Source organism: Capra hircus, unplaced genomic scaffold (assembly GCF_001704415.2).
Source record: "Capra hircus breed San Clemente unplaced genomic scaffold, ASM170441v1, whole genome shotgun sequence".
Classification (NCBI taxonomy): domain Eukaryota; kingdom Metazoa; phylum Chordata; class Mammalia; order Artiodactyla; family Bovidae; genus Capra; species Capra hircus.
In genome coordinates, this window is record NW_017190151.1 from 85726 (window position 1) to 112336 (window position 26611).

A 26611-nucleotide genomic window follows, 5' to 3' on the forward strand; every position below is an offset into this window, starting at 1 on the left:
CAATACTGTATTGGTTTTGCCATACATTGACATGAATCAGCCACGGGTGTACATGAGTTCCCAATCCTGAACCCCTCTCCCACCTCCCACGCTTCTGATTCTTTGAATGTGACCTATTTTTTTTTTCTCTTTGACAGTTATTCTGTCAGCGTATTGAAGATATTATTCAACTCTCTTCTGGATTTCATTAATGCCACTGAGAAGGCAGCTTTCAGTCTAAAAGTCATGGTTTTAAAGGTAATCAGCTTTTTAAATCTGGCTGCTTCTAAGATCTGTGTCTAGATTTGTATATATTTGTGTTTTATCCTGTTTGGTTTATCTTGGGCTTCTTAAATTTGTGTATTTATATTTTTCATCAATTTTGGAAAGTTCTTAGTGACTATCTCTTAAAGTCTTGCTGTTACTGAGTCTGTCCCCTCCCTGTGGCATGGCAGTTACTTTTTTGTTAGACTTTCTCATTCTATCTTCAGTGTGTCTTATTTTTCGGTATTTTCAGGTTTTCTATTTCTTTGTGCCTCTGTGCTACATTCTGGATGCTTTCTTTAGCTCTGTCTTACAATTTATTAATTGTTTCTCCAGCCATTTCTAATCCACTATTAAAGCCATCTATTGAACATTTTAAAACTTTCTAAAATTGTGAAATTTGGCATATGCATATAAAGGTGCAAAAACCTCAACATTTAGTTTAGGAAGTAGTGATAAGGTAAACACACATTTAGCTACCACTCAGATCAAGCACCCTAGCTTCCACATGTTTCTCCCAATCACAATCCCCTTCTCTCGCTCTAGTGGAAATTTCAGGAAGCACTATCCTGATGATTATGCTACTAAAGCTCATATGTTTCTTTATAACTTTACTTCCTCTGTATGCATCCCTGAACAACATCATTTCATTTTGTCTGCTTTTGAACTTGATATGAAGTGGGAGGAGATGGGGACAACAGAGGATGAGATGGTTGGATGGCATCACTGACTCAATGGACATGAGTTTGAGTGAATCTGGGAGCTGGTGATGGACAGGGAAGCCTGGCATGCTACAGTACACGGGGTTGCAAAGAATCAGACACGACTGAGTGACTGAACTGAACTGAACTTTATATGAATAGAGCCATATATTGTATGGATTCTTCTGTGTTTGACTCCATTTGTTTAACATTATACTTGTTCATTCATGTTTTTAAGACTGTAGTTTATTTTTATTGCTGTATGCGTGGATACATGCCAAGTTGCTTCAGTCGTGTCCAACTCTTTGTAACCCCATGGACTGCGGCCTGCCAGGCTCCTCTGTCTATAGGATTCTCCAGGCAAGAATACTGTAGTGGGTTGCCATGCCCTCCTCCAGAGAATCTTCCCGACCCAGGGATCGAACCCATGTTTCTTATGTCTCCTACATTAGTAGGTGGGTTCTTTACCACTAGTGCCAGCTGGGAAGCACCATTGCTGTAGTATATTACTGAATATATTACAGTTCACTTACATATTCTTTGATCTATAGACCAGGTGGGTTGTTTCTAGCAGTTGATTATTGGGAGTATTATTGTACTTGTCTCTCAAGGGTATATCTAGGTATGTAATTGCCAGGCCATTCAGCATTAGTGTGTTAGTCACTCAGTCGTGTCTGACTCTTTGCAGTGGTCCTGTGGACTATAGCTTGCCAGGCTCCTCTATCCATGGAATTGTCCAGGCAGGAATGCTGGAGTGGGTTGCCATTCCTTTCTCCAGGGTATCTTCCCCACCCAAGGATCAAACCTGGGTCTCCTGCATTGCAGGCAGATTCTTTACCATCTAAGCCACCAGGGTACCTGGGCCATTCAGCATGCATGTCTTCAACTTCATGATATTACCAAATGCTTTCCCCAAAGTTTTATACCGTTTACTATCCCACCAGGAGTGATGGAGGGTTCCTGTTGTTTCATATACTGTCTGAGATTTATTATCGTTAGTCTAAATTTTGCCACTCTGCTCAGTGTATAGTGGTATCACATTTCTTTTTTAAGATTAAGGTATAATTTGCATAAAATAAAATACACGGAACCAAAATATCTATTACAATATAATCACTCCTGGCTCTCCACTGGGAGAGCATTTTCAGATCAAACATATTCATGAAGGTGTTTCTAGTTAAAAAGTGGGAATAGAACAGAGGTTCCACCTGTCCTGATCACACCTACCTCTCCTAGCTCATCACTGTCCACTCTGCCCTGGTTTTTTGTGTTCCAGTTATGCTGTATGGCCATCTTTATTTTAGAAGTGAGACATCTGACCCTCTGAGTGCTCAAAGTCTCAGAGTGGTAGTGTCAGGATTTGAACTGGGCTCTGTCTCCAAGGCAGTGAGCTTACTATTATCCCTTTCCATGTAAGAGACTCCTTTGTGTTACAGTAGAACCGTCCACCCTGTATGGTCAGCTCTATGAGAGTACAGAATGTGTCTGCCTTCTGTTCCACATGGCAGGCTCAGGAATATGTGTTCAAAGAATGATTAGGTGAAGGAATGAACCTGTTAGGCTGCAAATCTCCCTGCCTCTCCCTTCTGTCCACCTGGTAGTAGCAATATTGCAAGCTGTATGGGTTGATGGAAATGAGTTTATTCCATGCTTCACAATAACAGTTCTCTATAAAATGAGATGCACAGCTGGTAATTCTTTGAAGAGAAGTTCAGGAACAGACAGGGCAGGTGTGGAGGGTGTGCTAGCCACCTGGAGGTCGTAGTGAGGTATGCCATGCCCATAAAGCATGTCCAGTCTGTGTCACATGTACTCACACATGTTCTTGCACACGTAAGTACATGGAAGGCATGTACATGGAAGTGCATGTAGGGCATGTAAATACCTGCTCACACCTGGAAGTATTGTTTAGGGTGGAGCAATGTGTCTGATTCTCCCATTTTTTCCCCTCTTACGGAAGTACCCATTTTGTGATTCTTATCTCCCAATGCAGACAGAATACACCAAGGGCCCAACTGCCATCCTCTCCTCTGGTGTCCCCTCCTGCAGATCCCTGTCATCCAGCGAGGATGGCCCCAGTGGCCACTCCAGCCTTTCAGATGGGGAGCTGACCCAGAACATACAGGACAGCATCAAGCACCGTATCCTCTATCTCTCAGAGCAGCTGAGGGTGGAGAAGGCCAGCCGCGATGAGAACACAGTGGGCTACCTCAAGCTGGTATCCAAGGCCGACCGGCACCAGGCCCCCCACATCCGGCAAGCCTTTGAGAAGGTGAACCAGCGAACCTCTGCCACCATCGCCCAGATTGAGCAAAGTCTCCGCCAGTGTCACCAGCAGCTGCAGGAGCTAGAGGAGGGCTGCAGGCCCAAGGGCTCAGTGCTGGGGACCAAAAGCAGCCTGGACAACAACTGCAAGCAGCCCCATGAGAAGGCTCTGTGTGCAGAGCACCCCCGGCCAGGTGGAGAAGACTGCTCATCCAGCAACCTGTCCACCGTCATCAGACACGTCCCTCTCCAGACTCACTTCCCAGCCTGCCAGCAGCAGAGGTCCTTGGAGAGCAAGTGTGGGGCCCAGCCACGAGCCCTGCTGGGGCAGAAGATGAAGGAAGAGCTGAGAGAGGTGAAGATGGTCCACTTGAGCCTGCAGGGGTCCTACCAGAGCCTCAGGGAGCAGTATCTGACTGACCTGCAGGCATCACTGGAGTTCCTTCTGGAGGAAAAGTCCAGGTGAGGCGGAGCTCCTGGCCACCTGGGCTCTGGGGAGGGCGGGGGTTGTATCGGTGTTCCTCTCAGAGCAGCAGATGATACATGAGTGGAATTGCCTTGTCTGCCCTGACCCCATCACCTGGGCTCATGGTTAAGTTGAGGCAGAAGCTCCCATGTGGGTGATATGTTCCAAAAATTACCACCTTCCAGGGAATGCTTTCTCTCCTCCCAAGCCCCTGGTGCGGTGGGTTGATTTTATTCATCCAAGAGGCTTCCCTGGTGGCTCAGACAGTAAAGAAACAGCCTGCAATGTGGGTGACCTGGGTTTGATCCCTGGGTTTGGGAAGCTCCCCTGGAGAAGGGCATGGCAAACCACTCCAGTATTCTTGCCTGGGAAATCCCATGGACAGACAACCTGGTGGGCTACAGTCCATGGGGTCACAGAGTCCAATACGACTGAGCAACTTGACACTTTCACTTTTACTTTCAAGACCAGACTAGGGTCCACTAATAGGAAAAAAAAGGCAAACTCAGTCTCTCAAGGACATCCCCATTTCTATTAAGCCCTTCTTGGGGTGCCAGCCACCCTCATAGGTGACAAGCTCCCTCCTCTGAGCCCTGCAGTCACCCTCTGTTTGCATAGGGAAATCCTACCTGCACTAACACTGCTGGACCAATCCCTGAAGGGCTGTTAAAGGAGTATGAAGGGGCAACCCACTGTCAAGTAGGGCAGCCAGTCACAATTCAGGTTTCTTTTGAGGGTGACTTTTTCAAGGTTGTTGTAGTTGTTGCATCCAACTCTTTGTAACCCCATGGACTGCAGCACATCAGGCTTCCCTGTCCTTCAGCTTCTCCTGGAGCTAGCTCAAACTCATGTCCATTGAGTTGGTGACGTCATCCAACCATCTCATCCTCTGTTGTCCCCATTCTCCTCCTGCCTTCAATCTTTCCCAGCATCAGGGTCTTTTCCAATGAGTCAGTTCTTGGCATCAGGTGGCCAAAGTATTGGAGCTTCAGCTTCATCATCAGTCCTTCCAGTGAATATTCAGGACTGATTTCCTTTAGGATGGACTGGTTGGATCTCCTTGCAGTCCAAGGGACTCTCAAAAGTCTTCTCCAATACCACAGTTCAAAAGCATCAATTCTTCGGTGCTCAGCCTTCTTTATGGTCCTCTTTTCAAGGTTGGATTTATGTAAAGCAAGACCAGAACTCAGGACAGTTGTGCATTTCCTTGTATGTTTCCACACTGCCTAGGCCAATGGGACTGTGGTGCTCTAGAAAGTTCTTAACCCATAGCATATTAGTGTCTGCCAGCTGTGCAGGGGAGCAGAACAAACTACTTCCTCGAAAACTCTGTGGGAATTGTGCAAGGTTGCGCTTCTAAGCCAGCACCTTCCTCACACCAACACCACCACCAGTGAACTGTGAAATAAACTGGCATCATCTTCAGCCACCAAGATGTTCTGGTCATTGGCCATAGCAGTTAGCCTACCTTGATTAATATACATTAAAAACAAAAAAGCAGGTCCATAAGACAGATTTCTTGAGAGAAATGGTGAATGGGCTAAAGAAGACAACATAGTCACAGTGACAACAGGGAGCGTGTAGCATTGATCACCTGTACCATTCAGCACCCATTTTACGGATGGGGAAACAGAGTCTCAGGCACAAGGGCATATGTTCAGCTCAATGAAGTGTCACCCGGTGTCTAGAGCTGGGCACTACCCAGGCCCCTGCAATTGTCATGTCTTCTCTGGTGTGTCACAAACTAAGGTTTCAAACTAGAGAGTTCTGTGACACTTCTCACAGGTTATATGTGAGAGGGCTATTTTATTTTTCAATTGAGAGAAAATTGACAAAACATAAAGTTATTAATTTTGTTTTATTTTTTATCCAAAACATGTTTATTGGGACAGTTTCCCATTCCTCTTGATACAGGTTACTTTTAGTGCTACTTCCGTCTGCAGGAGCAGCCTTCTATAAGCCTTGCTTTTCCTCCTGTAGGCTGGCGGAAGACAGTAGAGCAGCCAACACACAAAACTACCGTTTGTGCATGGCTAAAGACAGTGATGATTGTATAACATCCTAGGCATTTCACATCCATGAAATAGGAATTGGAGCTCTGCACCAGATGCTTCTTCTTGTGTTTCGTATTGTCTTCTGGAGAGAGATGAGAGAGAGCCTTTTGAGAGGCATGTTCTCACAGGGAGGTTGTTACTGCTGGAAAGGCTAAAATTGCTGATTTTAAAGTGTACAATGGCATTCAGTGCATTCACAGTATTGTGCAATGAAAAGTACATCTATCAATAATAGTTCCCCAATGTTTTCATCACTCTGGAAAGAGACACTGCCATGCCCCATTTGCCTTCCCTCAGCCCCTGGTAACTACCAATCTGTTTTCCGTCTCTGGATTTGTCTGTTCTGGTACATTTCATGTAAATGGAAGCATATATTATATCAGACTTTGTGTCTTCTTCACGTAGTGTAATGATTTTGAGATTTATCCGCATTGCACACAGGAGTGGCTCATTCCTTCTTGTCCAGCAGTGCTCTGTGATGTGAACGCAGTGCATTGACCCATTCATTTGCTACCAGTTAGGGCTGTGAGGAGTAGAGCTACTGTGAACACTATGCATGTCTTTTTGTGAACATACGCTTTTATATGTGGAATTGCCAGATCAACATCTAAAGCAACTTTTCCAGCATGTGCTGTGCTTAGTTGCTCAGTCATGTCCAACTCTTGGCAACCCCATGGACTGTAGCCCTCCAGGCTCCTCTGTCCATGGGATTCTCCAGGCAAGGATACTGGAGTGGGTTGCCATGCCCTCCTCCAGAAGATCTTCCCATCCAGGAATCAACCTTCCCAACCCAGGTCTCCTGCATGATCCTACCACTTTACATTCCCACTAGGAGTCTGTGAGAGTTTGAGTTGCTGCACACTCTTGCCAATATTTGGTGGTAGGGTCAGTCTTTGAAGTTTCAGGCTCCTAAACTCAGGTGTCATCTAGTGGACAAGAACTCTAGATGATGTCACCAAAGCGCAGTTTTTTTCTCAACCTCAACACTACTGGCATTTTTGACCAGGTGATTCAAAAATGCCAGTACTGAAGCCGTGCCACGTGTTGTGGGCTGTTTAGCCACATCCCTGTTCTCTCCCCACTAGATGCAGTTGGAGGGCTTTCGTCTGGCCATCCTAACAAAGTATCCTAAACTTAGCAGCTTCAAACAACAGAGATGGATTCTCTCAGTTCTGGAGGTCAGCACAGTGAAGTCAAAGTCAGCGTGTGGGTGGGGCTGCGTCCCTTCTGGAAGGACGAATCTGTTCCTAGCCTCTCCCAGCTTTTGGGGCTGCTGGCTTCGTTAGCTTGTGGCCTTGTCACTGCAGTCTTCCAGGCCAGCACCTTCCCCTTCCCTGTGCTCCATCTTCACATGCCCTTTTCCTCTGGGTGTGACCGTTGCTGCTGCCTCCACTTCTAAGGATGTGCGTGATATACCACATGAGCTTGGAGGAGTTGCTCTGTCTCTACCAGGTTACCCCATCTGGCCCGCTTCATCCTTCCCACCTCAGTCTCTCCATCTCAGACTTCTCTGTTTCAGGCTGTTAGGTTCTAGCTCAGTTTGTCAAAGCCCATCCTCAGCTATGAACAAGAATATACTGTTCTGCAGCAGCAATGATGTTTGAGGCCATTTGTATCAGACATGGTCCTTAACAGCTTTGGAAGAATTTGAGGGGCATTTTGGTTGACCGACCATCATTTTGCCCTCATAAGAGCATTTTCCACGGTGGTGCTTCTACCTCCGTGGCTGTAGGAGCCAGACAGAGAGGAGTCCTTGACCAAGGGAGGGACGTGTCACAAGCCAGGGACCCTACTGTGGCCCCACTGATAAGGGGAGATAGAGGGAACAGCCTTACATGTTAATATTGTCTTATTCAACAGTCTCTGCAAGAATGTGTGTAAGAGTATAGTCATTTGTTCTTAGAAATATATTAATGAAGAATCCACTTGCTAATTTCGTCTTCATGAAGAACATATTCATGAATATACACTTGAGCGTGGTAGATATCTTGAATGTCCTTGCATCTCCATCCCATATGTGAATGGAAGGACAGCCATGGGGGAATCTGCTTTCAGGGTGGACACCCCACTCCCTCCCCTTCTCTGTGGCGGTAGTCTCAGTCAGGTTGTCAGACCAGTCTCTTCTCAACAGGGAAAAGGGCAGAGATTGATGGACTATTCCTTGAAATACCATCATGAACTGGCTCTTGATGAACTGGCTTCCACAAATGAGTGTTTCAGCTTCTCAGCTGCCTGGGGGACCATCTCCACAGCACGCCAGTCAAGTCCCTGAACAGGACCTAACTGAACTTCTCACTTCCCAGTTCCTATCCCTGCCTCTGCTTCTCTGCAGGGCTCCAGGCCCCCACTGGTATCCAGCGTTGTCACCCTGGCTCCGGTCAGGCTTTCCTCAGCTTTCCTTAAAGAGCCGGAAGCTGTCTGGCCTGTGTCTTTCCAGCCCATCTTTGCTGGTGCCCAAATGAGGGACCTCAAAGTGTTTTTTGACATCATGAAATATTCCAAACCCAGGGAAAGCAGAGAATAACTTGGTCAAGGTTATTTGCCCACCCCCAGCTTTCTCAAATCTTAACATATTCAGATTTTATTTAAGAAATAAAAGCTTAAAAGATGAGTTGTTTGAAACTCTCCCCTTCACCTTCCCCCCTTCTGCCCACCTTGCTATCCTTGTTGGGTGCTTAGTTTTTCCAGACATATTTTTAGACTTTTGCTACTTAAATATGTGGCTGTAAACAACAGGTAGTGATGTTTTGTGTGTTTTTTTAATAGGTCTACTGAGATATTACTTACATGCCATAAAATGTACCATTTTAACTGTATGTTTCAATGAGCTTTATTAAATTTACTTAGTTGTGTAACCACTACCGCAATTCAATTTTGGTTTCTGTTTTAATAACAGCTTTATTGAGATATAATTGACATCCCATACAATTCACCCATTTAAAGTGTTTTTGTCGTATTCAGTGTTTTTATCGTATTCACAGAGCTGTGCTGTAGTCACCACTGTCTCAGTCTGGGACCCTATCATCCCTCCCAGCAGAAACTCCATCCCCACTAGCAGTCACTCCCCACCTCCTCTCTCCCCCAGCCTTCAGAAACCACAAATTTGCTTCTGTCTTTATGGATTGGCTTATGCTGGACATTTCCTATCCATGGAATCATACAGTTATGTGGATTTTTGAGACTGTTCAATCCTGATAATCAACAGATGATTTTTAGGGAAGAGCTACTGCACACGAAACACTGGGGTAGGTATATATGTATGTGTGTGTGTGTGTATATATATATATATATATATATATATATATATGGAATTTAATGGCATACACAGGCAGTTTAGATCTTGATTTCTACTTCTCATATATTGCTATTTTTGTAAAGCCATTACAAAAGAGTGACTATATATATGAAAGATTCATGAATATCGGGGTGTGTGTGTGTGTGTGTGTGTGTGTGTGTGTGTGTGTGGCTGATGTGCATCTGGGGTGTTCTGAGACCGACCTGGAGGAGGAGCCAGGGTTCGACCACAGCTTGAGGAGAGAGGAGGAAGGCGTGTTCTGAAGCTACATCTAGTGTGGCTTTGAGCAGGGTCACTCAGGGCCTGTCACTGTCTTTTGCTCCCAAGACAAGTGTTGCTGGAAGGACAGGTGAATGGGCACCTGCAGGGGCACCTGGACGAGACTTACCACCTCAAACAGAACCTGGCCTGCACCAAGGAGAGAATGGTCTACCTGTCCTATTAGAGAGCCAAGGAGATCTGGGTGAGCAGCCCTGGGGGACCTTTGTGAGAAATGGCTGATAAGGAGGCGGTAATAGGGACCAGGCCAGCAGAAGATGAGGGAGTCTGCTCTGACATCCCTGGAGCCCAGGGAAGGGATCGTGCCTGGCACTGTGCCCCTGCAGCACCTGGTCTTTATGATCATGCTACCCTCCCCCGGAGCCGGGGCCGGCTTAGGCAATCTGGGAACTCGGGCACAGTCTGTGACTCTCTGGCTCCTGGGCAGTGGGGATGTGGGGTCCCAGCTTCACGGTCTTCCTCCTGCAAGAGGTCATGGAGACCTTCAAGAACCGCATGGGCAAGCTCAAGGCTCTGCAGCAGGTGACCCAGCTGGGGCTGACAGAGCGCCCACAGAGCTGGCCCTAGGACATGCTGTGCCACTTGATGAGCCTGCTGCTGATGCTGGCCAATGGTGCTTCTGGTCCTGCTGTCTGGCATTTGTGCCTGCCCCCTGCTGCTGCTGCACTTGCGCCTGCACACCTGCACCATGCTCCTGCTCCTTGGGCTCAGCATCCTGGCCTGGCAGAAGTGGCATGCCATCTCTGCCCCAGACTGGCAGGCCTGGATCCCCTCCAGGTGGAGACGGTTTGCCAGGACCTCTCGGCCTCCACCCGAGGGGCCTTAAAGGGCCTGGCTTTGCTAGCTCCTCCCACCTCTCCAGATGGCCACTGCTCAGCTCTGCCTTTCCTGGTTCATCCCTGGCAGCCCGGTGATGCCCACCTGCTTTACGCTTCTCTTTCTCACCTGCAGACAGGAGGCTTATAAAAGATGAACATCTCTGGAGTACTGCACCCCTCTCTACCCTGTGTGCCCTCCCGTGACCCAGTGACCCAATGCTCAGAGGCTCAGTTGCCCCCAAATGGTAGTGGCAGCCCCTGTGACATGGTTGTTTTTGGCAAAGAGAAACTACGATTATTTCACAGGGATGGAGAAGGAAGTGTTGGGAGGCAGGGTGGATGGGGGCCAAAGCCCTGGAGGTGGGGACAGGTTCTGTTTTCCGTTTTCGGGAGGCAGGCGTTTTCATTTTTAGGGCTGGCAGAGACTCATGCAGGTGACACCGAAGAGACAGATGATGCCTCTGTTTTGGAAACACTGGAGAGTTCAGAGCTGTCATCCACCTTCTTCCCAAAAAGTTGCAAGATACAGTTTCGAAACTGGCAGGACAGAAAGGGTTATTGAATAGCAGAGCAGGTAGGGCCAGTGTGCTAGGCTAAATGCAATGGAGGGGTCCTGTGAGGACAGCAGTCCTTATGTGTCACCTTGATGGCTTAGGAGGCCTGAAGCTGAAACTCCAATATTTTGGCCACCTGATGAGAAGAACTGACTCATTGGAAAAGACTCTGATGCTGGGAAAGATCGAAGGCAGGAGAAGGGGACGACCGGGGATGAGATGGCTAGATGGTATCACCAACTCAATGGACATGAGTTTGAGTGAACTCTGGCAGTTGGTGATGGACAGGGAGGCCTGGCATGTTGTAGTCCATGGGGTCTTAAAGAGTCGGACAGAACTGAGCAACTGAACTGAACTGACAGCTTACACATTCAGAATCTACAAGGAGAATGGAGGAAGGCTCCAGTTACTCCTTGCACAGGTGGATAGTCTATCCCTGAATATTCGATTATCTGAGTTATCTAATTGACCCGTTGATGGTGACTACTGTGGGCCAACGGAGAAGGCAATGGCACCCCACTCCAGTACCTTGCCTGGAAAATCCCATGGATGGATGAGCCTGGTAGGCTGCAGTCCATGGGGTCGCGAAGAGTCGGACATGACTGAGTGACTTCACTTTCACTTTTCACTTTCATGCATTGGAGAAGGAAAATGGAAACCCACTCCAGTATTCTTGCCTGGAGAATCCCAGGGACAGGGGAGACTGGTGGGCTGCCGTCTACAGGGTCACACAGAGTCGGACACAACTGAAGCGACTTAGCAGCAGCAGCAGCACTGTGGGCCAAATTGTGTTCCTCCAAAGATATGTTCAAGTCCTAATCCTTGGAGCCTGTAACTGTGATCTTATTTGGAAATAAGTCTTCAGAGATATGATTAAGGTGCATATTATCATGAGGTCATATTGGAATAGGGTGGGCCCTCATCCAATGACAGATGTCCTCAGGAAAAGAAGGCAATTTGGATTCAGACACAGAAGAACACCATGCAAAGGTAAAGGGCAGAGATCACAGGGACTCATCTCCAATGCGAGGAACACCAGAGGTTATGGTACCTGTCAGGACCTAGGAGAAAGAACCAACCCTGCCCACACCCTGATCTCAAACCAAGAGAGAATAGATTTCTATTGTTTGAACACCCCTAGCTTGTGGTACTTTGTTATGACAGCCCCACAAAACATATACAGTGACGAAAGATGATCCCAGCTAAGGGGCCAATGTCTGGGAGAGTCTCAGAGGCATTCTAGTGAAAAGGAAAGTGACTGTTGTCTTGTTTCTGTTCTGTCAACAAGGGGCCAAGTGAGGATTAGGTAGGCAAGAGCCCACCTCATCTTTTCAACCAAGAGTCTTCTGGCATCAGGAGGACTCTGATCCGTGCTGTGCTATGCTTAGTCACTCATTTGTGTCTGACTCTTAGTAACCCCGCTGACTGTAGCCCACCAGGCTCCTCTGTCCATGGGGATTCTCCAGGCCAGAATACTGGAATGGATTGCAATGTGCTCCTTCAGGGGATCTTCCCAATCCAGAAATTGAACCCAGCTCTCCTGCACTGCAGGCGGATTCTTTACTGTCTGAGCCATCAGGGAAGCCCAAGAATACTGGAGTGGGTAGCCTATCCCTTCTCCAGGGGATCTTCCTGACCCAGGAATCGAACTGGGGTCTCCGACATTGCAGGCAGATTCTTTACCAGCTGAGCTACCAGGGAAGCCCTCTGCTCTTTGCTACTGAACCCCTAATGGGATGTATGCATTTCCCAGATTATATCTCATGACTGAGTTAAAAACAATGCTTTGAGAATACAAATCAGAGGCGTTTCCTATATATTTGGGGCCTGTTCTTGACTACCTCCAACATCAAAACTCTAACAAAAACATAATTGTTGAAGTCAGTAACACCAGAATTGGGCTGAGCAGCAGAACAGACTCAGCTGAAGACCCAGCAGATGAGGCTGAGGGATCCATTGGCCACACATTCAGCATCTATATACTGAGCACCCACGCTGAACCCATGTGTCCTTGGGGCATCTGCATTGAATCAAAAGAGCAACATTTCATGTCCTTGTGGAGCTCCATTCCAGAAAATTCTCTCTGAATGCAACAGGAAGGGATAACAGTGTGAAAAGGGTGAAAGCAAATTTCGAAAGCCTGGAGAATCCGGGAATGCAGACAGTGGTAGAGGAGGGCGAGTTCCAGAGGGGAGAATGAAAAGCTCAATAAAAGACAAAGATGGCCTAGGATTCCGCAAGCGAAAGCCAAACCTCAGAAGAGACCCATGGGAAAGACAGGAAATGGGGGCCAAGGGGTGAGCTCTGCTCTTGGTGTGAAGTCCTGGGGACTCCATAGTGGTGTTGGTCATACTTGATAACCTAAACATTACCATGGTGAGATGCGAGGCCCCTGGGAGAGTGGTATTCTGACCCACAGACCTTTCTGATTATCAAGCCACATCACATCTACTCGACACCTTAGTGGAGTGGACATGATGGATTTGTGGAAGAATAAGGCAAATGGCCTATCAAAGATGATGGGCCTTACAGTTAGGTGATGATGGTCACCTGTAACTTTGCAAGAAGTCTAGGAGTCATGGGCAGTTTACTGCTGAGGCTCAATATGCCAGCTTCTGATGGCTGCCATCTGGCAAGACCACAGCATGTCCTGCCTGGACTGATCCACAAAGTTAAGAAGGCCAAAAGTCAGCACAGGCAAGAAGGGCCTCTGTGTCCTTGTCAGAATTAGGGTTTGAATATGGAAAGATTAAGTTCGTGAGAAGAGTTGTGTCTGTGAAATCAAGACGCACATGCCCAGGGTACTTTGTATGCTAGATGCATTCTGGCAATCCTAGGGTGTCTGAGCTCTGGGCTCAGCTAAGGCCAGCCAATGGGATGGGCACGAACACATAGTGCCCTGCAGGAAGTGCCCACTGTCAGGCCCAGACCATAAAAGGATCCAGAGGGATGGCTGTCTGGGGCTGGGTCACTGGTGCCGAGCCTCCCAAGGTTATTTTCCCAGAGGTCATTTTCAGGCTTCCCACAGACACACTTCCTGGTGGGAGCCATCACTGGGCTCTTCCAGGGTCTATCTGCAGTTTGCTCTGCCAACTGTGTGCCTTACCTGGCGGTTCATGAAGACATAGATAATGGGGTTGTAGATAGTGGCACTTTTGGCAAAGTAGGCTGGCAGGGCAGCCACCAGAGGGTGGAAGGCATAGCCGGGGTGTGCAGCGGCGAAGCAGGCAAAGAAGGTGTAGGGCCCCCAGCAGAGACAGTAGGCAAAGATCATCACCATCACCATGCGGGTTACCTCCTTCTCCGCCTTCTGGGTGGACTCAGATTCTTTCTGCTGCTTTGCCACCTGGGGGAGATGGAGAATCATCCTGGGGACCGTGAGGGGTATCTCAGGAGATTCACTGATGCTGACTTCCCTGGTGGCTCAGATGGTAAAGCGTCTGCCTACAATGCGGGAGACCCGGGTTTGATCCCTGAGTTGGGAAGATCCCCCGGAGAAGGAAATGGCCACCCACTCCAGTACTCCCACCTAAGGGAGTGCCTGGCCTGGCCAGGGCTGGTCTTGTGGGAGCTCTTAGAGGCTTTGAGCGGAGCTTGGCTAACACCTGCCATGCCCTTGGCTTCACTTGGTTCCCATCAGGAGGCGGGGAAGGAGCTAATGAGGCTGTTTCCAGCCTCCTCTGGTCCCTTATCAGAGTGTGTCCCCCGCCCCACCGCCCCACCCCATGGTCAGGTCTCAAGGGTGACTGATGGCTGGGGTGTGTCCTGTAGTCCGGATTCCACAGCTCATGACTCGCCCAGCCCAAGTTGTGTGTGGCTGTCCATGGAAGTCAGCTAAGTTGCTTCTGATCCCTGAATGCCAACCAGGGGTGGGGGTGGGCAGCGAGAAGGGGGAGCAAATCACAGGCTGAAGGCAGGGGGAGGGGAGCTTATCTCAGCCGAGATGACCTCCCCTCCACAAAGAGCTGCGACAGCTCATGCTGAGCCGATTGTGGGCACAAGCCGCTTTGGAGAGGAAAGGCACCACCCCAGAGGCTTCCGACTCTGCGTGCCAGGCCCGGGAGGCACCTTCAGGCCAAGCTGATTGACAAAGGCACGACTTCTGTGTGGTGTTTGGGGACCAGCTTCTCAGGGAGGAGGGTGTGAATGCACCCCTTGGACAGCCCTGTGATGGGAGCCCTCAGGTGGCAGCCTTTTGAAAACACCCCTTGCTTTGCAGGTTTTGCTTTGGGATCTGGCCGTCTGTGGCTAGATTTCCTCCCCACCCACCTTCCCGGGGTCAGCTTTGGGTCCCTCCACGAAGAGAGGGGGGCCGTCCCTGCCCACCCTGTACAGGCAGGGCCAAGGGAGCCTCACATCTGGTTTGGAGGCAGGAGAGCAGACTGTGCAGTCCTCTGTGGCTTCCTCCGGCCTGCATGATCCTGCTGGCAGGAGGGAAGCCGCAAGGGTGAGGCGCTCACCGCTCGGATGGCCAGCCACACTTGCAGGTAGCAAAGGATGATGACGCTGAGCGGGATGAAGCAACACGTGATCATGAGAACGATCATGTACGACTGCACCCCTGGGTAGGAGCTGCCACTGAACACATCAGGGCCACATGAAGTCTTCAGGCCGTGGGGCCAGTACCTGCAGAGAAGAGCCGGAAGCCCATGCTGAAATGGGCAGGGACCAGGATTTCCACCCCGGGACCCCAATGACTTGATTGAGGGTTGTTGGGCTTTTTTATTATTATTATTGTGGTGAAATTCACATTACCCGAATTGACTTTTTTTTTTTTTTTTGCAGTGAACAGTTCAGAGCCATCTAGGACATACACGGTACGGGGCAACTGCCGCCTCTGTCTACTTCCATGACATTTTCATCACCACCCCCCAAAGGAAGGCCTTTGGTAGAATTTCTGTAAATCCTTCTCCATCTCTGATCTCATTTTCCCCTCTTTTTTTTGGGAGGGGGTGGTAAAACACACATAGGTGGCTCAGAAGGTAAAGCATCTGCCCGCAATGTGGGAGACCCGGGTTCGATCCCTGGGTCAGGAAACTCCCCTGTAGAAGGAAATGGCCACCCACTCCAGTACTCTTGCCTAGAAAATTCCATGGATGGAGGCGCCTGGTGTGCTACAGTCCATGGGGTCACAAAGAGTCAGACACGACTAAGTGACTTTACTTTCTTTTTTTCTTTACACATAATTAGGAGGTTTGGTGCATTCGCGATGTTGTGCATCCATCACCAATCTGGTTCTAGAACATTTTCGTCATTCCCATCACATCCCCTTTTTACAAAGGGGAGGCGAGGCACCCTGTGAGCCCCTGAGGATTACATGAGCATGTGTTCAACAATCCCAGATATTGTGGGCAGGGGGGCAGGAGGAGGGTGACAGACAGAGCCTCGCCTCCATGACGATGGAAGCTTCCCGAAGAAAACTTGTTCACCAGCTTGCAGCAGAAGACAGAAATACAGCGGCCTTGTCCCATCCCACCCACCCAAATATCAGAGCTGCTTCCTTGGAAATTTGGGTCTTCTCCCAAAGAATCCACCTGATGAGGACACTGGTGAGCTGCGACCCAAGGAGCCTCTGCAAAGGGGGCCCCTTAGCAGGTGCAAGAAAGAGGCCTGGGACAGAGTGGGTAAGACTCTGTGTGCCCAGTGATCCAGTGTGCCCATGGCCTGAGCCTGCAGTGTTCCTCTCTGAGCTCTCATGAGCTGCTCCTGTCTGGGAGAAACAGACCTTTGCTGAGGCTTGGAGACCACAGGGCCTGCACCCACGTGGCAGCCAGGCAGAGTCATATAGCCACAGACCCGGCCTGCTTGAAGGGCCCTCAGGAGGAGTCAGGTCTATTTCCACTTCACTCCTGGGGCCACAGAGGCCCAGAGACAGAGAGTGATTTGCCCCAAGGTCTCAAAGTGAACGATGAATTTGACCCTCCTTGCCCTGTTCTACACACATTGTCTTCCTGGCACCCTGCCTCCTCACCTACTCCAACCAAAGATGGGTGGAGCCGTCCACACAGCAGCCCAGATCCAGGAGAAGGCGATGCCCGCAGTGGCCAACTTGGCATCAAATCTGACGTTGCCAAAGGGCTTGCAGACCACCATCCACCTCTCCCAGGAGATGATGGCCAAGGACCAGAGACCGGTGATCCCTTTGGGGCAGAGCAGACATAGGAGGGCTTTGAGTCAACACTTTGCAAGATCAAGAGGGAGAACGCCCCCCCACACACACACCCTCCCGCCACCTACCTGCAAAACCTGATTCTTCAAAAAGTGTTTTTGAGTCCATGGAGCAGCAGGTCTCTTGGTCAGTTTCTTTCTCTAACACCTGTGTCCCCTGTTCCTTCCCTGATGTGCATGCAGCCGCCTCCCTTTGCCTTCTCTGGTTCAGCCTCATGGCCCACCTCACTTCTCGTCTCTTTTTTATCTGGCCACCAGCCTTTCTCATGATACTGTCAGTGCAAGTCCTGATGGCCACGTGCACCCCTGAGGCCACACTGAGGTGCCACCGTCCCAGCCAAGGCCAGGAAACAGGATGTGTCCAGTGACTGGCGCACTGTAGCTGTGGGCATGCCTGCCCTCAGCCCAGGCCTTTCAGCACTGCCTACCTGGCAGCAATCTGCGTGGAATTCAGGGTTCCATGAGCTGGGATGGGGCAACAATGTGTTCGTTTCCACCATTGTCTGCTGGACACTTGGCCTCCCTTACTCCCAACATGAGTGCAGTAGCGTTAGCAGCACCTGTGGCTCGTCACTTTACAGAGGTGCCAGGCATTTGCCAAGACGACTATATTCATTACCATGCTGACCTTTCAGGGGCTCTCCAGCCAGATAGAGTTGATACTTTCATGGAGTGGTGTCCTGAATACTTCTACAAACTACTTTTAATATGAACACTTTAAAAATGAGGGACTGTATCATTAAGTCATGTTTCATACTTTAATAACCGTATTTCAGTATCATCGGCTTCCTTGGGAATCTATGGCCCCCCAAACTGGTGACCTGAGAGCAGACCTTGAGCAGAGATGGGATGGATGGGATGGAGGAGCCACTCGAGGGCCATGGCACCAGCTACCCACGGTGCCCGAAAGGTTTGAACTTGGTCAGGTCAGTGAGCAGAGGTGACACTGCCAATGGCTCAGGTCACTGACCAGGTCCCCTCTCACCTGCCCCGCTAATCCTGTCTTTCTATGGCTCATCTCTTGAGAATCCAAATTGGAGATCACTGTAGGGCAATGAGACAAACCCAACATAGATGTGGGTGCCAAGGACCCAGGCATGTGAGCAGGTGGCCATGGGAACTTAAAACCGGGAGGAGGCAGCTGCAAGCCTTTGCTGCTTTGATGGCTGGGGGCCTGGAGACAGGGCACACGTGCTGAGCACTGGGGCCCTTGGACTCCTTGTCATCTTTGGTGGATGCCAAACTGCAACCCCGCAGCCCTTGGTTTTCTCCTGGGGATGTGTGCCCGTGAGGGCTCCATGTCCTCTTCTTCATAGGCCTCTGGCAAGCAGACCTGGCCTCCCAGAATGCCCCAGCCTTGCCTAGTGCTCAGCGTGTGATAGACGCCAGCCAGCCCTGGTTTCCTCACATCCTCCCAGCCGTTGGTGAGCCTCCTCTCGGTCTCCCCCTCTGAGCCCCTCATCCCCATCTCAGCCTGCCATCCTGGGCCTTCATCCATTGTCTGCCCACCCAGCCTTTGGCCACCCAACCAGCCTAGCTGTTGGCGCCCCACCCTCCTCGGCCACTTGGCGTGAGTGCCCTCGCATCCTTCTGACCCAACATCCAGCTCCATCATGGCCTCCTCCAGGTCCCGGTCCTCTAAGGACTGATGGCACCATATTCTCACTATCCAGATGCCTGACAGCACAGAGTGACGAACACAGGGGCTTGACAGCCAATGGAGATCTCAGTAGAGCCATGACCCATGGAGAAATGAGCGATCGGGCTGGGGAAAGGGACGCAGGATCTAGTTTCAATATCTCGGGAGCTCTCCTGGGAATTGCTTCCTTGCCAGGGAAAAACTGACACAGGTGAGCTGAAAGGGCACGTGTCCCAGATTTGAGTGGGAGTCTCATTTGGGGTGCCCAGAGGCCTCCTATGCCACCCTGTTCTCGGATTATGTGGATCTGTCTGTCTCTGCCCATGCCAGCTACATGGTCTCAAACTGAATGTCACCAGGTCAGGTCTATTTCAGAGCAGACACCTCTAATGGTCCCAGCTCAGCTTCCCCAGCAGGTCTGTCCCCCTTCAAAGATGTGCTGAGCCTGTGTCCCACGGCTGCCTCTGGCGATTTCGCCACATGATGGTCTCCTTTATGTGCAGCAGGCTGGGTCTCCCCCAAACCCAGGCCCCCAGGTGACTTACCACACAAGGAGACAGTGTAGCCCTCCACGACACACAGCGGGTGGCCCAGCACAAAGTAGCCATACATCTGGTTCACAACGCTGATGGTGCTGGCGATGATGGTCTCTGCCAGGTCAGCAATGGCCAAGTTGACCAGGATCCAGTTGAGAGGGTGGCGGAGCTTCTTGAACCTCATGGTGGCTGCCAGCACGAGCCCATTAGTGAAGACAGATGCGATGACCACGAAGACCATCCAGGCGCTGGTGAGGTGATATACCCATCTGGGAGCAATGTGGTAATTGGGGCCTTCAAAGGGATCTGGAGGCAGGAGGTACAGAGTGAGCAGAGGACTCGGGCAGCCGCTTCATCACCTGTATGGCCACACCTGCCCTTGCCTTTGCAACTGGCCTTTCCCCCTAGCTTTGTTCATCTGCAGGCAACCTTCCCTCGATTCTGTCTCTCAGACCCAAGGCCGTGACCTGCTGGAAACACCTGCATGGGCATCCTTGAACTTAACAAAGCATCATCCATGCCAGGTATTGCTCCCTGGTCTGAGTTGCCCACCCACTCCTGGAGTGTGGTTGGCTGGCTCCTGCTCCCCTGGAAGCCCACCGGTACCCTGGTGCTGTTGCCTGTGTGCGCTACACATCATTCTGTTGTCAGATCTTTGCTTGTGGTCTCCCTCATACCCAGGCCCTCGGCTGGTTCATACCATCCAGTCTGGCTCTGTGCCCTTGCCTTCCAGGACCCTTTCCAGATTCCCCAGCTGAGATTTAACTCCATATTGGAGCTCTGTACGTGCATGTCCTGTCTTCCTCACTGGACTGTGTCTCGTGCATGTACAGTCAGTGCCCTGAGAATGAATGATTGAGGGCCTTTGCTATGGATTGGATTGTGTCCCTTCCAAAAAAAGGCATGTGGGAATCATAACCCCCACTCCCTCAGAATGTGACCTTATTTAGAGAAAGGGTTTGTACAGAGATGATCAAGTTTTGATGACATCACTAGGCTGGCCCTAGTCCAATAGGACTTGTGTCCTTGCAAAAAGCCAAAATTTGGACACAGACGCATTCAGGAGAAGATGGCTGTGTGAAAATGAAAGCAAGGATCAGGGTGGTGTTTCAATAACCAAGGGATACCACGGATTACCAGAGATTATTAAAACTTGGGGGAGGGATACCGTGGATTACCAGAGACTACTATAACCCAGGGGAGGGATACCATGGATTGCTGGAGACTACCATAAACTGGGGGAGGGATACTACAGATTACCAGAAACTACCATAACCCTGGTGGTGTTCCCTGGTGGCTGGTTTGGGGGATTAGCCACCTGGATGGGTGAGGAAAATCTGATGGTTATCAGCTCTGAGCTCTGCTGTAAAGGGATAAGCTACCCACTCCAGTGTTCTTGGGCTTCCTTGGTGGCTCAGCTGGTAAAGAATCTGCCTGCAATGCAGGAGACCTGGGTTCGATCCCTGGGTTGGAAAGGTCTCCTGGAGAAGTAAATGGCAGTCCACTGCGGTACTCTTGCCTGGAAAATCCCATGGATGGAGGAGCCTGGTAGCCACCGTCCATGGGGTTGCAAAGAGTCAAACATGACTGAGCAACTTCACTCACTCACCATAACCCAGGGGAGGGACCTGGAACAGAGTGTCCCTCAGAGCCACTGGAAGGAGCCAACCCTGTCGAGCCCGTGATCACTGGCCTCCTGAACTGGGAGATGATCAATTTCTGTTGCTTTAGCCACCCAGTCTGTGGTGCTTTGTCATGGCAGCTGGAGCAAACACACACATAATGAAAATGAGGAGTAACTCCCCTTTATTATGACAGTGGGTCTACACCTTTCTCTGATGGAAGGACCTTTCTGCCACCACCATTTTAGCAGATTACTCAACCGCTAAGTGATGGAGAAGGCAATAGCACCCCACTCCAGTACTCTTGCCTGGAACATCCCATGGAGAGAGGAGCCTGGTAGGCAGTCCATGGGGTCGCTAAGAGTCAGACACAACTGAGTGACTTCACTTTCACTTTTCACTTTCATGCATTGGAGAAGTAAATGGCAACCCACTCCAGTGTTCTTGCCTGGAGAATCCCAGGGACAGGGGAGCCTGGTGGGCTGCCATCTATGGGGTTGCACAGAGTCAGACACGACTGAAGTGACTTAGCAGCAGCAAGTGATGGAAACAGGATGATGGGGAGGGGGGTTGGGCAGAAGGGCATGGGTCAGTCCAGGAACAATCAACTCATTTTCTTCAACAAATAAATTGCAAGGACATTGAGGGAAAACTTCTAAAAGTATGATTTTGCATTTATGTTTTTAAAGAGTCCTTTCTTTAGAGCTACCTTCTGAAGACTTACAGAGGAAACGATGTGATGTTTTGGATCTGCTTCCAGAAATTGGCAGGAGTGGTTAATGGGCAGGATAGAGAGGAAATAAGAGAAGTGGTGGACACACTAGTGGAAGGAACAAGTGATGGGTACCCAGTGCCATTATCCTCTCCTTCTATTTTGCTAGAAATTTTGAGTAATCTGCTCAGCGGTTGAGTAATCTGCTAAAATGGTGGTGGCAGAAAGTTCCTTCCAACAGAGAAAGGTGTAGACCCACTGTCATAATAAAGGGGAGTTACTCCTCATTTTCATTTCGTTCACATGAATTTTTGTAAAAAAAAAATTTACAATAAGGAAATCTGGGGTATTGACAAAGCCCCAGGGGCCTCCAGGAAGAACACTGTTGGGTCTCCATCAGGGACATTCTGGGGTGAAAACCATCAGGTCAATGTGAACTTCACAGTTCTCCACCAGTTTGGCTTGGGAACCTTATTGCTGGTCCTGCTCTGGGTGTCAAGGAGCCGATGTGTCTTCTGGAAATTGTGGCAAGTGAGACATTTTTCCGTTGGACAGCAAGGAGATCTAACCAGTCCATCCTAAAGGAAATCAGTCCTGAATATTCATTGGAAGGACTGATGGTGAACCTGAAGCTCCAATCCTTTGGCCACCTGATGTGAAGAATGGACTCATTGGAAAAGACCCTGATTCTGGGAAAGATTGAAGGTGGGAGGAGAAGGGGATGACAGAGAGTGAGATGGTTGGATGGCATCACCGACTCAATGGACATGAGTTTGAGTGAACTCCGGGAGTTGGTGATGGACAGGGAGGCCTGGTGTGCTGCAGTCCATGGGGTCGCAAAGAGTCGGACAGGACTGAGCAACTGAACTGAACTGAACTGAGACATATTTGAAGGAACTGAAGGTCTTCAGTTGGAAGGAGGGACCTGTGGGGTTAGGGGCTGGGGGTCATTGGTATCTTCAGCTCTCTGACGGGCTGACAGACAAAGCCTTGTGACTGGGCCATGCCCAGGGCTGAATGCCAGCTGCCTCAACAGAGTTTTCTACTGTCTGGTGCAGCTGAAGCACCTCTCTTCAGGAGCCGAGCTAACTTCTTCCCTAGTACATGCCGCCAGGGGCCAAGGGCTCCAGGGTGAGCTTGGACAAGACAGCCGCCATGCTCTCTTCTATCCTTAGGCTCTCGAAGGCACTCACCCCTCTCTGGGCCACCTGAGCCTCCCGCTCCTGCTGGCCATCTCCATTTGGCTTTGGGAGATGCAAAGATGATTTAGGCCCAGGTTCCCTCCCCAGGAAGAGAGCCCCCGCATAGACGCAATGGGGTTGAGGGCAATGAGTGCTCACTAGCAGTCTAGGACAGGGATTCTCAGAGGCTCTGTGAAGCCAATGTGGTTTAAAAATGCACATTCGATATGATGGTGTCCTTAGGGGCTTCTCTGGTGGCTCAGATAGTAAAGTATCTGCCTGCAATGCAGGCGACCCGGGTTCGATCCCTGGGTCAGGAAGATCCCCTGAAGGAGGAAATGGCAACCCTCTCCAGTAGTCTTGCCTGGAGAATCCCATGGACAGAGGAGCCTGGTGTGGGCTATAGTCCATGGGGTCACAGAGTTGGACACGACTGAGCGACTTCACTTTCTTTCTTTCTTTTTGTATTCAGAAAGTACCCCCCCACACACCATTCATGGCATCATAAAAACTAAGGGGAGCAATGGGGTACAGAGGCTCTCTGGGGTGGAGGGGTGGCCAGCCAGCACCCCATTTGCAGCCACTTGGGCCTGTGTCCCCAGAGGGCTATTCCAGCCTGTCCGACCCAGCCTGCTTGCTCACCTCTGGTGGAGTTGCTGTTGGTGTAGGTAAAGATGCTCCCCTGGGTGCTCTCCTCAAAGTTGGCCTGCGGCTGCCCACCTGCAAGCCTTTGGGGGCCCCATGTGTGGGCCATGGCTCTGCAAAGCCCTGTCCCTGATGCCCGCCAGCCTTGGCACTGCCTGGGGGGCCACAGCGCTTTATACCAGCCTGTGGGATCAGCCCAGGCCTCCTCACCTTAAAAGCCCCCAAACCCTTCACCATCTGATCTCTTAATTGGGCCTGGGACTTAGACCTCCTCCTCCCCCAGCGCTGGGCTTGCTGGCTCCTGGGTGAGCCCACGGGGGTGGCTCAGAGGGATTTGCTGGGAGCCAAACTCCGAGCCAGGGTGCTGCGGGGGCCGCCGCGGGCCCTCGCTCCTGTTTCCCTGTCCTCTCTTCCTTTCTACCATCCAGCACCTGCTCTAGGCCAGGCAGGCCCAAGCAGCGGGCTTTTCAGTCCAGAGCCCAGCCCTGCCTTTCACAGCGGCTCCTCCCCAAGCAACTTTGGGGGCCTTGGGCCGGGACGTGGAGCCTCCTGGAGGGTCAGGCTGCGTTGAGGGCCCAGATGGATACAAGTTGGACCACTGGGGCTCCTTCCCCAGGAAGGGGTGGGCATCCCACCATCCATCTGGCTCTCCCTTCCCCTCCTACCTTGCTCCCCATGAGCTACAGCTCCCCTGGTCACCAGAGGGCTCATCCAGGCCCCCTAGCAGCGATCCTGAAGCCCCCGAGGGTGTCCACAGGCCCCACCTGTCCAACTCTCCCTTCCCTGAATTCACAACTTTCCTTGAACTGCCCTTGACTAGGACTTCCTCTAGACGTGCCTTCAAAAATGAACCTCTCTGCAGAATGTTCCAGACAGGCTGCCTCCACTGTCCCATTGCACCCACTGCTGTCTGGCTGCCGCTGGCTGAGCACTTGGCAGTGGCACCAGTTACCTAGAAATTGCTCGATTCTCCAGCCTTGCCAGTCTCCACACAAGAAGGCATATACACATGCTCAGGGCAGCATCATTCACAAGAGGTCAAACTGACCCAAAGTCAAATCAACAGGTGAATGGACACCCAACCAAATGTGGTATATCCATGTACTGGAATATTATAAAGTCATAACAAGGGATGAAATCGTGATGCATGTTACAACATGAAGGAACCTCAAAAAGATGATGTTAACTGAAAGGAGCAGGCACAAACGATCTCAGATGGTGGAAGGCCCAGAATAGACAAGCCCACAGAACAGCAGATTGGTGGGTGCCAGGGGCTGGGAGGAGGGGTGTGGAGAGGGATTCCGTAGAGAAAGAGATGCCTTGGGTGGTGATGAAATAATTGTAAAATTAGATGGTGATGGTACAGCGACTGTGGAAAACAGTTGGGCAATTCCAAAGATTGAAAAATAGAATTACCATGTGACTCAGCAATTGTCCTTCTGAGTACATGCCCAAAAGAACTGACAGGGCTTTTGTTCACAGCATGAACAGAGTGTGTTTTACGGCACTTGATATAACGAGGTCAGATCCCAAGAACGCCACCCCAGTTTCTTCCAACTTCCAAGGCCATGCTTTTCTCTTGGGCCTAGATTGCAGGGGGCTCAATCTGCCTGTCCCCACCCGAGTCAAAGAATCAGCACATCAGAGAATGTGAGAGTTGTGCTCCCTCTGAGTGCTGGCTGCAGGACCGCCTGTTGCTAGCAAGGCCATGGACCGGCTGGGTGGTCTTGGGTGGGATGATCCCACCATCTCAGGCCAGGTTCACCTTCTGTCTAAAGGAAGAAGACCCACCCTGCCTGCCCCCAACCACCCCACCCGCTCAGGGGGTTGCCAGTTGGATGGGGGAGAGGGTGCTCCCAGGGATGCTGTCCCATTGGGAAGCCCTTTGTGAATGTGCAGTGCCATCTCAGCTGGACATCCAGACATGCTGGGGGAGCCTCCAGCCAGAGCCTCAGAGCTGATCCATCCCACCTGCTGCCCCCAGACCCTGGGGAAGGGGGAGAGGGAGCAGAGGTGAGAGCAGTGAGTCCTGTACAACCCCCCCGCCGACCGTCTGCAGAGTGGGGGTGCTAATTGATGATTAGGGCTAACAGAAGATCAAGTCCCGTTTTAGCCAAAAGCAGATTACTGCCCTGGAAAGTCCCCTAGCACTTGGGTGCACACGTGTGCTCCCCGAGGCCCGGCGAAAGCTCACTGGGGTCCTGCATGAGACCCAAGGTGGAGAGAAGGGGCGGGGTTCTTGGGAGGGAGTTGGAGACCAGGAGGGTGGGGCCAAAATGTGAATGAGCAGCAGCTGGAGAAGGAGGTTGGGGAGGAAGGAGAAGGGGCCAAGGCGGGAGGCTTGAGTGCTTGGGGAAATTGGGGCTCCTGGGCCAAGGCGAGGCCCTCCACAGGGCCCTGGGCCTCCCGCCCTTGCCCCACTTGGGGCCCCTCTGGCCAGGCTAGAAGAGGAGATGCCAGACTTGTCTCTAATCCGACTATGGAGAAGTGAGTCAATGCAGGGTGCTGATTAGCAGCCCCGAGAGCTGTCACCTTGATTCCGCTCTTGGCTCTGGCCAGTAGACCAGGGGCTTAGTCATGAAGAGTCCGTGGCCACCACCACAACATGGCAAGGAATCCTTTGGCTGTTTGCCTTTGGCCTTTTTTTTTTTTAACTGTGATAAAATATACATGACATCAAATTTAGCATCTTGACCATTTCTAAGTGTCCAGTTTGGCAGCATTAAGTACGTTCACGTGGGTGTGTGGCCATCCCCACTGGCCATTCCCAGAACTGTCCATCTTCCCCAGTGGAAACTCTGTCCCCATTAGACACCAACACCCCCTCCCCCATCCTCCTCTCTCTGTCTAGGGTCTGACGACTCTAGGCACCTCATACAAGTGGAATCATATGGGGTCTGTCCTTGTGTCTGCCTTCTCTCACTTAACACGGTATTTTCAGGGATCATCTATTGCCTTTGTGTTTGGCAAAGATTTATATACATTGAATTTTGATTTTTCTGTGATGAAATATAACTCCATTTCCATTTTTGTTTCTGTTGAAAAGTTCTCCCAACTTAAGCTCTTTAGATATCTGTAAACAGGGACCTTGGATATGAAGTCTAAAGACAAGGGCAGGCTGTTTCCCCATTTCTGTGACCATTCCACCAAGTCCCGATGGCTCCACTCACACCTGATAGTGAAGTCAAAGTCACTCAGTCGTGTCTGATTCTTTGCAACTCCATGGACTATACAGTCCATGGAACTCTCCAGGCCAGAATACTGGAGTGGGTAGCCTTTCCCTTCTCCAGGGGATCTTCCCAAACCAGGGATCGAACCCAGGTCTCCCACATTGCAGGTGGATTCTTTACCAGTTGAGCCACCAGGGAAGCCCAAGAACACTGCAGTGGGTAGCCTATCCCTTCTCCAGCAGATCTCAGAACTGATAACCATC

General features: G+C 50.6%; 2 protein-coding genes across 2 annotated transcripts; one reads left to right on the forward strand and one right to left on the reverse strand.

Moving 5' to 3' along the window:
* The first annotated feature begins 2931 nt into the window (after positions 1 to 2931).
* TEX28 (testis expressed 28) lies at positions 2932 to 10373 on the forward strand. The gene is given in 4 exon segments (XM_005701739.1): positions 2932 to 3671; positions 9352 to 9487; positions 9775 to 9915; positions 9917 to 10373. Coding segments are annotated over 4 exon segments (1230 nt in total). The 3' UTR covers positions 10130 to 10373.
* A 26-nt stretch (positions 10374 to 10399) lies between these two features.
* Positions 10400 to 23362, reverse strand: LOC102175286 (long-wave-sensitive opsin 1). Its single transcript, XM_005701738.2, has 6 exons — positions 23176 to 23362; positions 19028 to 19324; positions 16647 to 16815; positions 15136 to 15301; positions 13782 to 14021; positions 10400 to 10658 (listed from the first exon to the last, which is right to left on the reverse strand). The coding sequence occupies exons 1-6, from the start codon at positions 23285 to 23287 to the stop codon at positions 10548 to 10550; spliced, it is 1095 nt and encodes a 364-aa protein (XP_005701795.1). The 5' UTR covers positions 23288 to 23362; the 3' UTR covers positions 10400 to 10547.
* Between the last annotated feature and the right edge of the window lie 3249 nt (positions 23363 to 26611).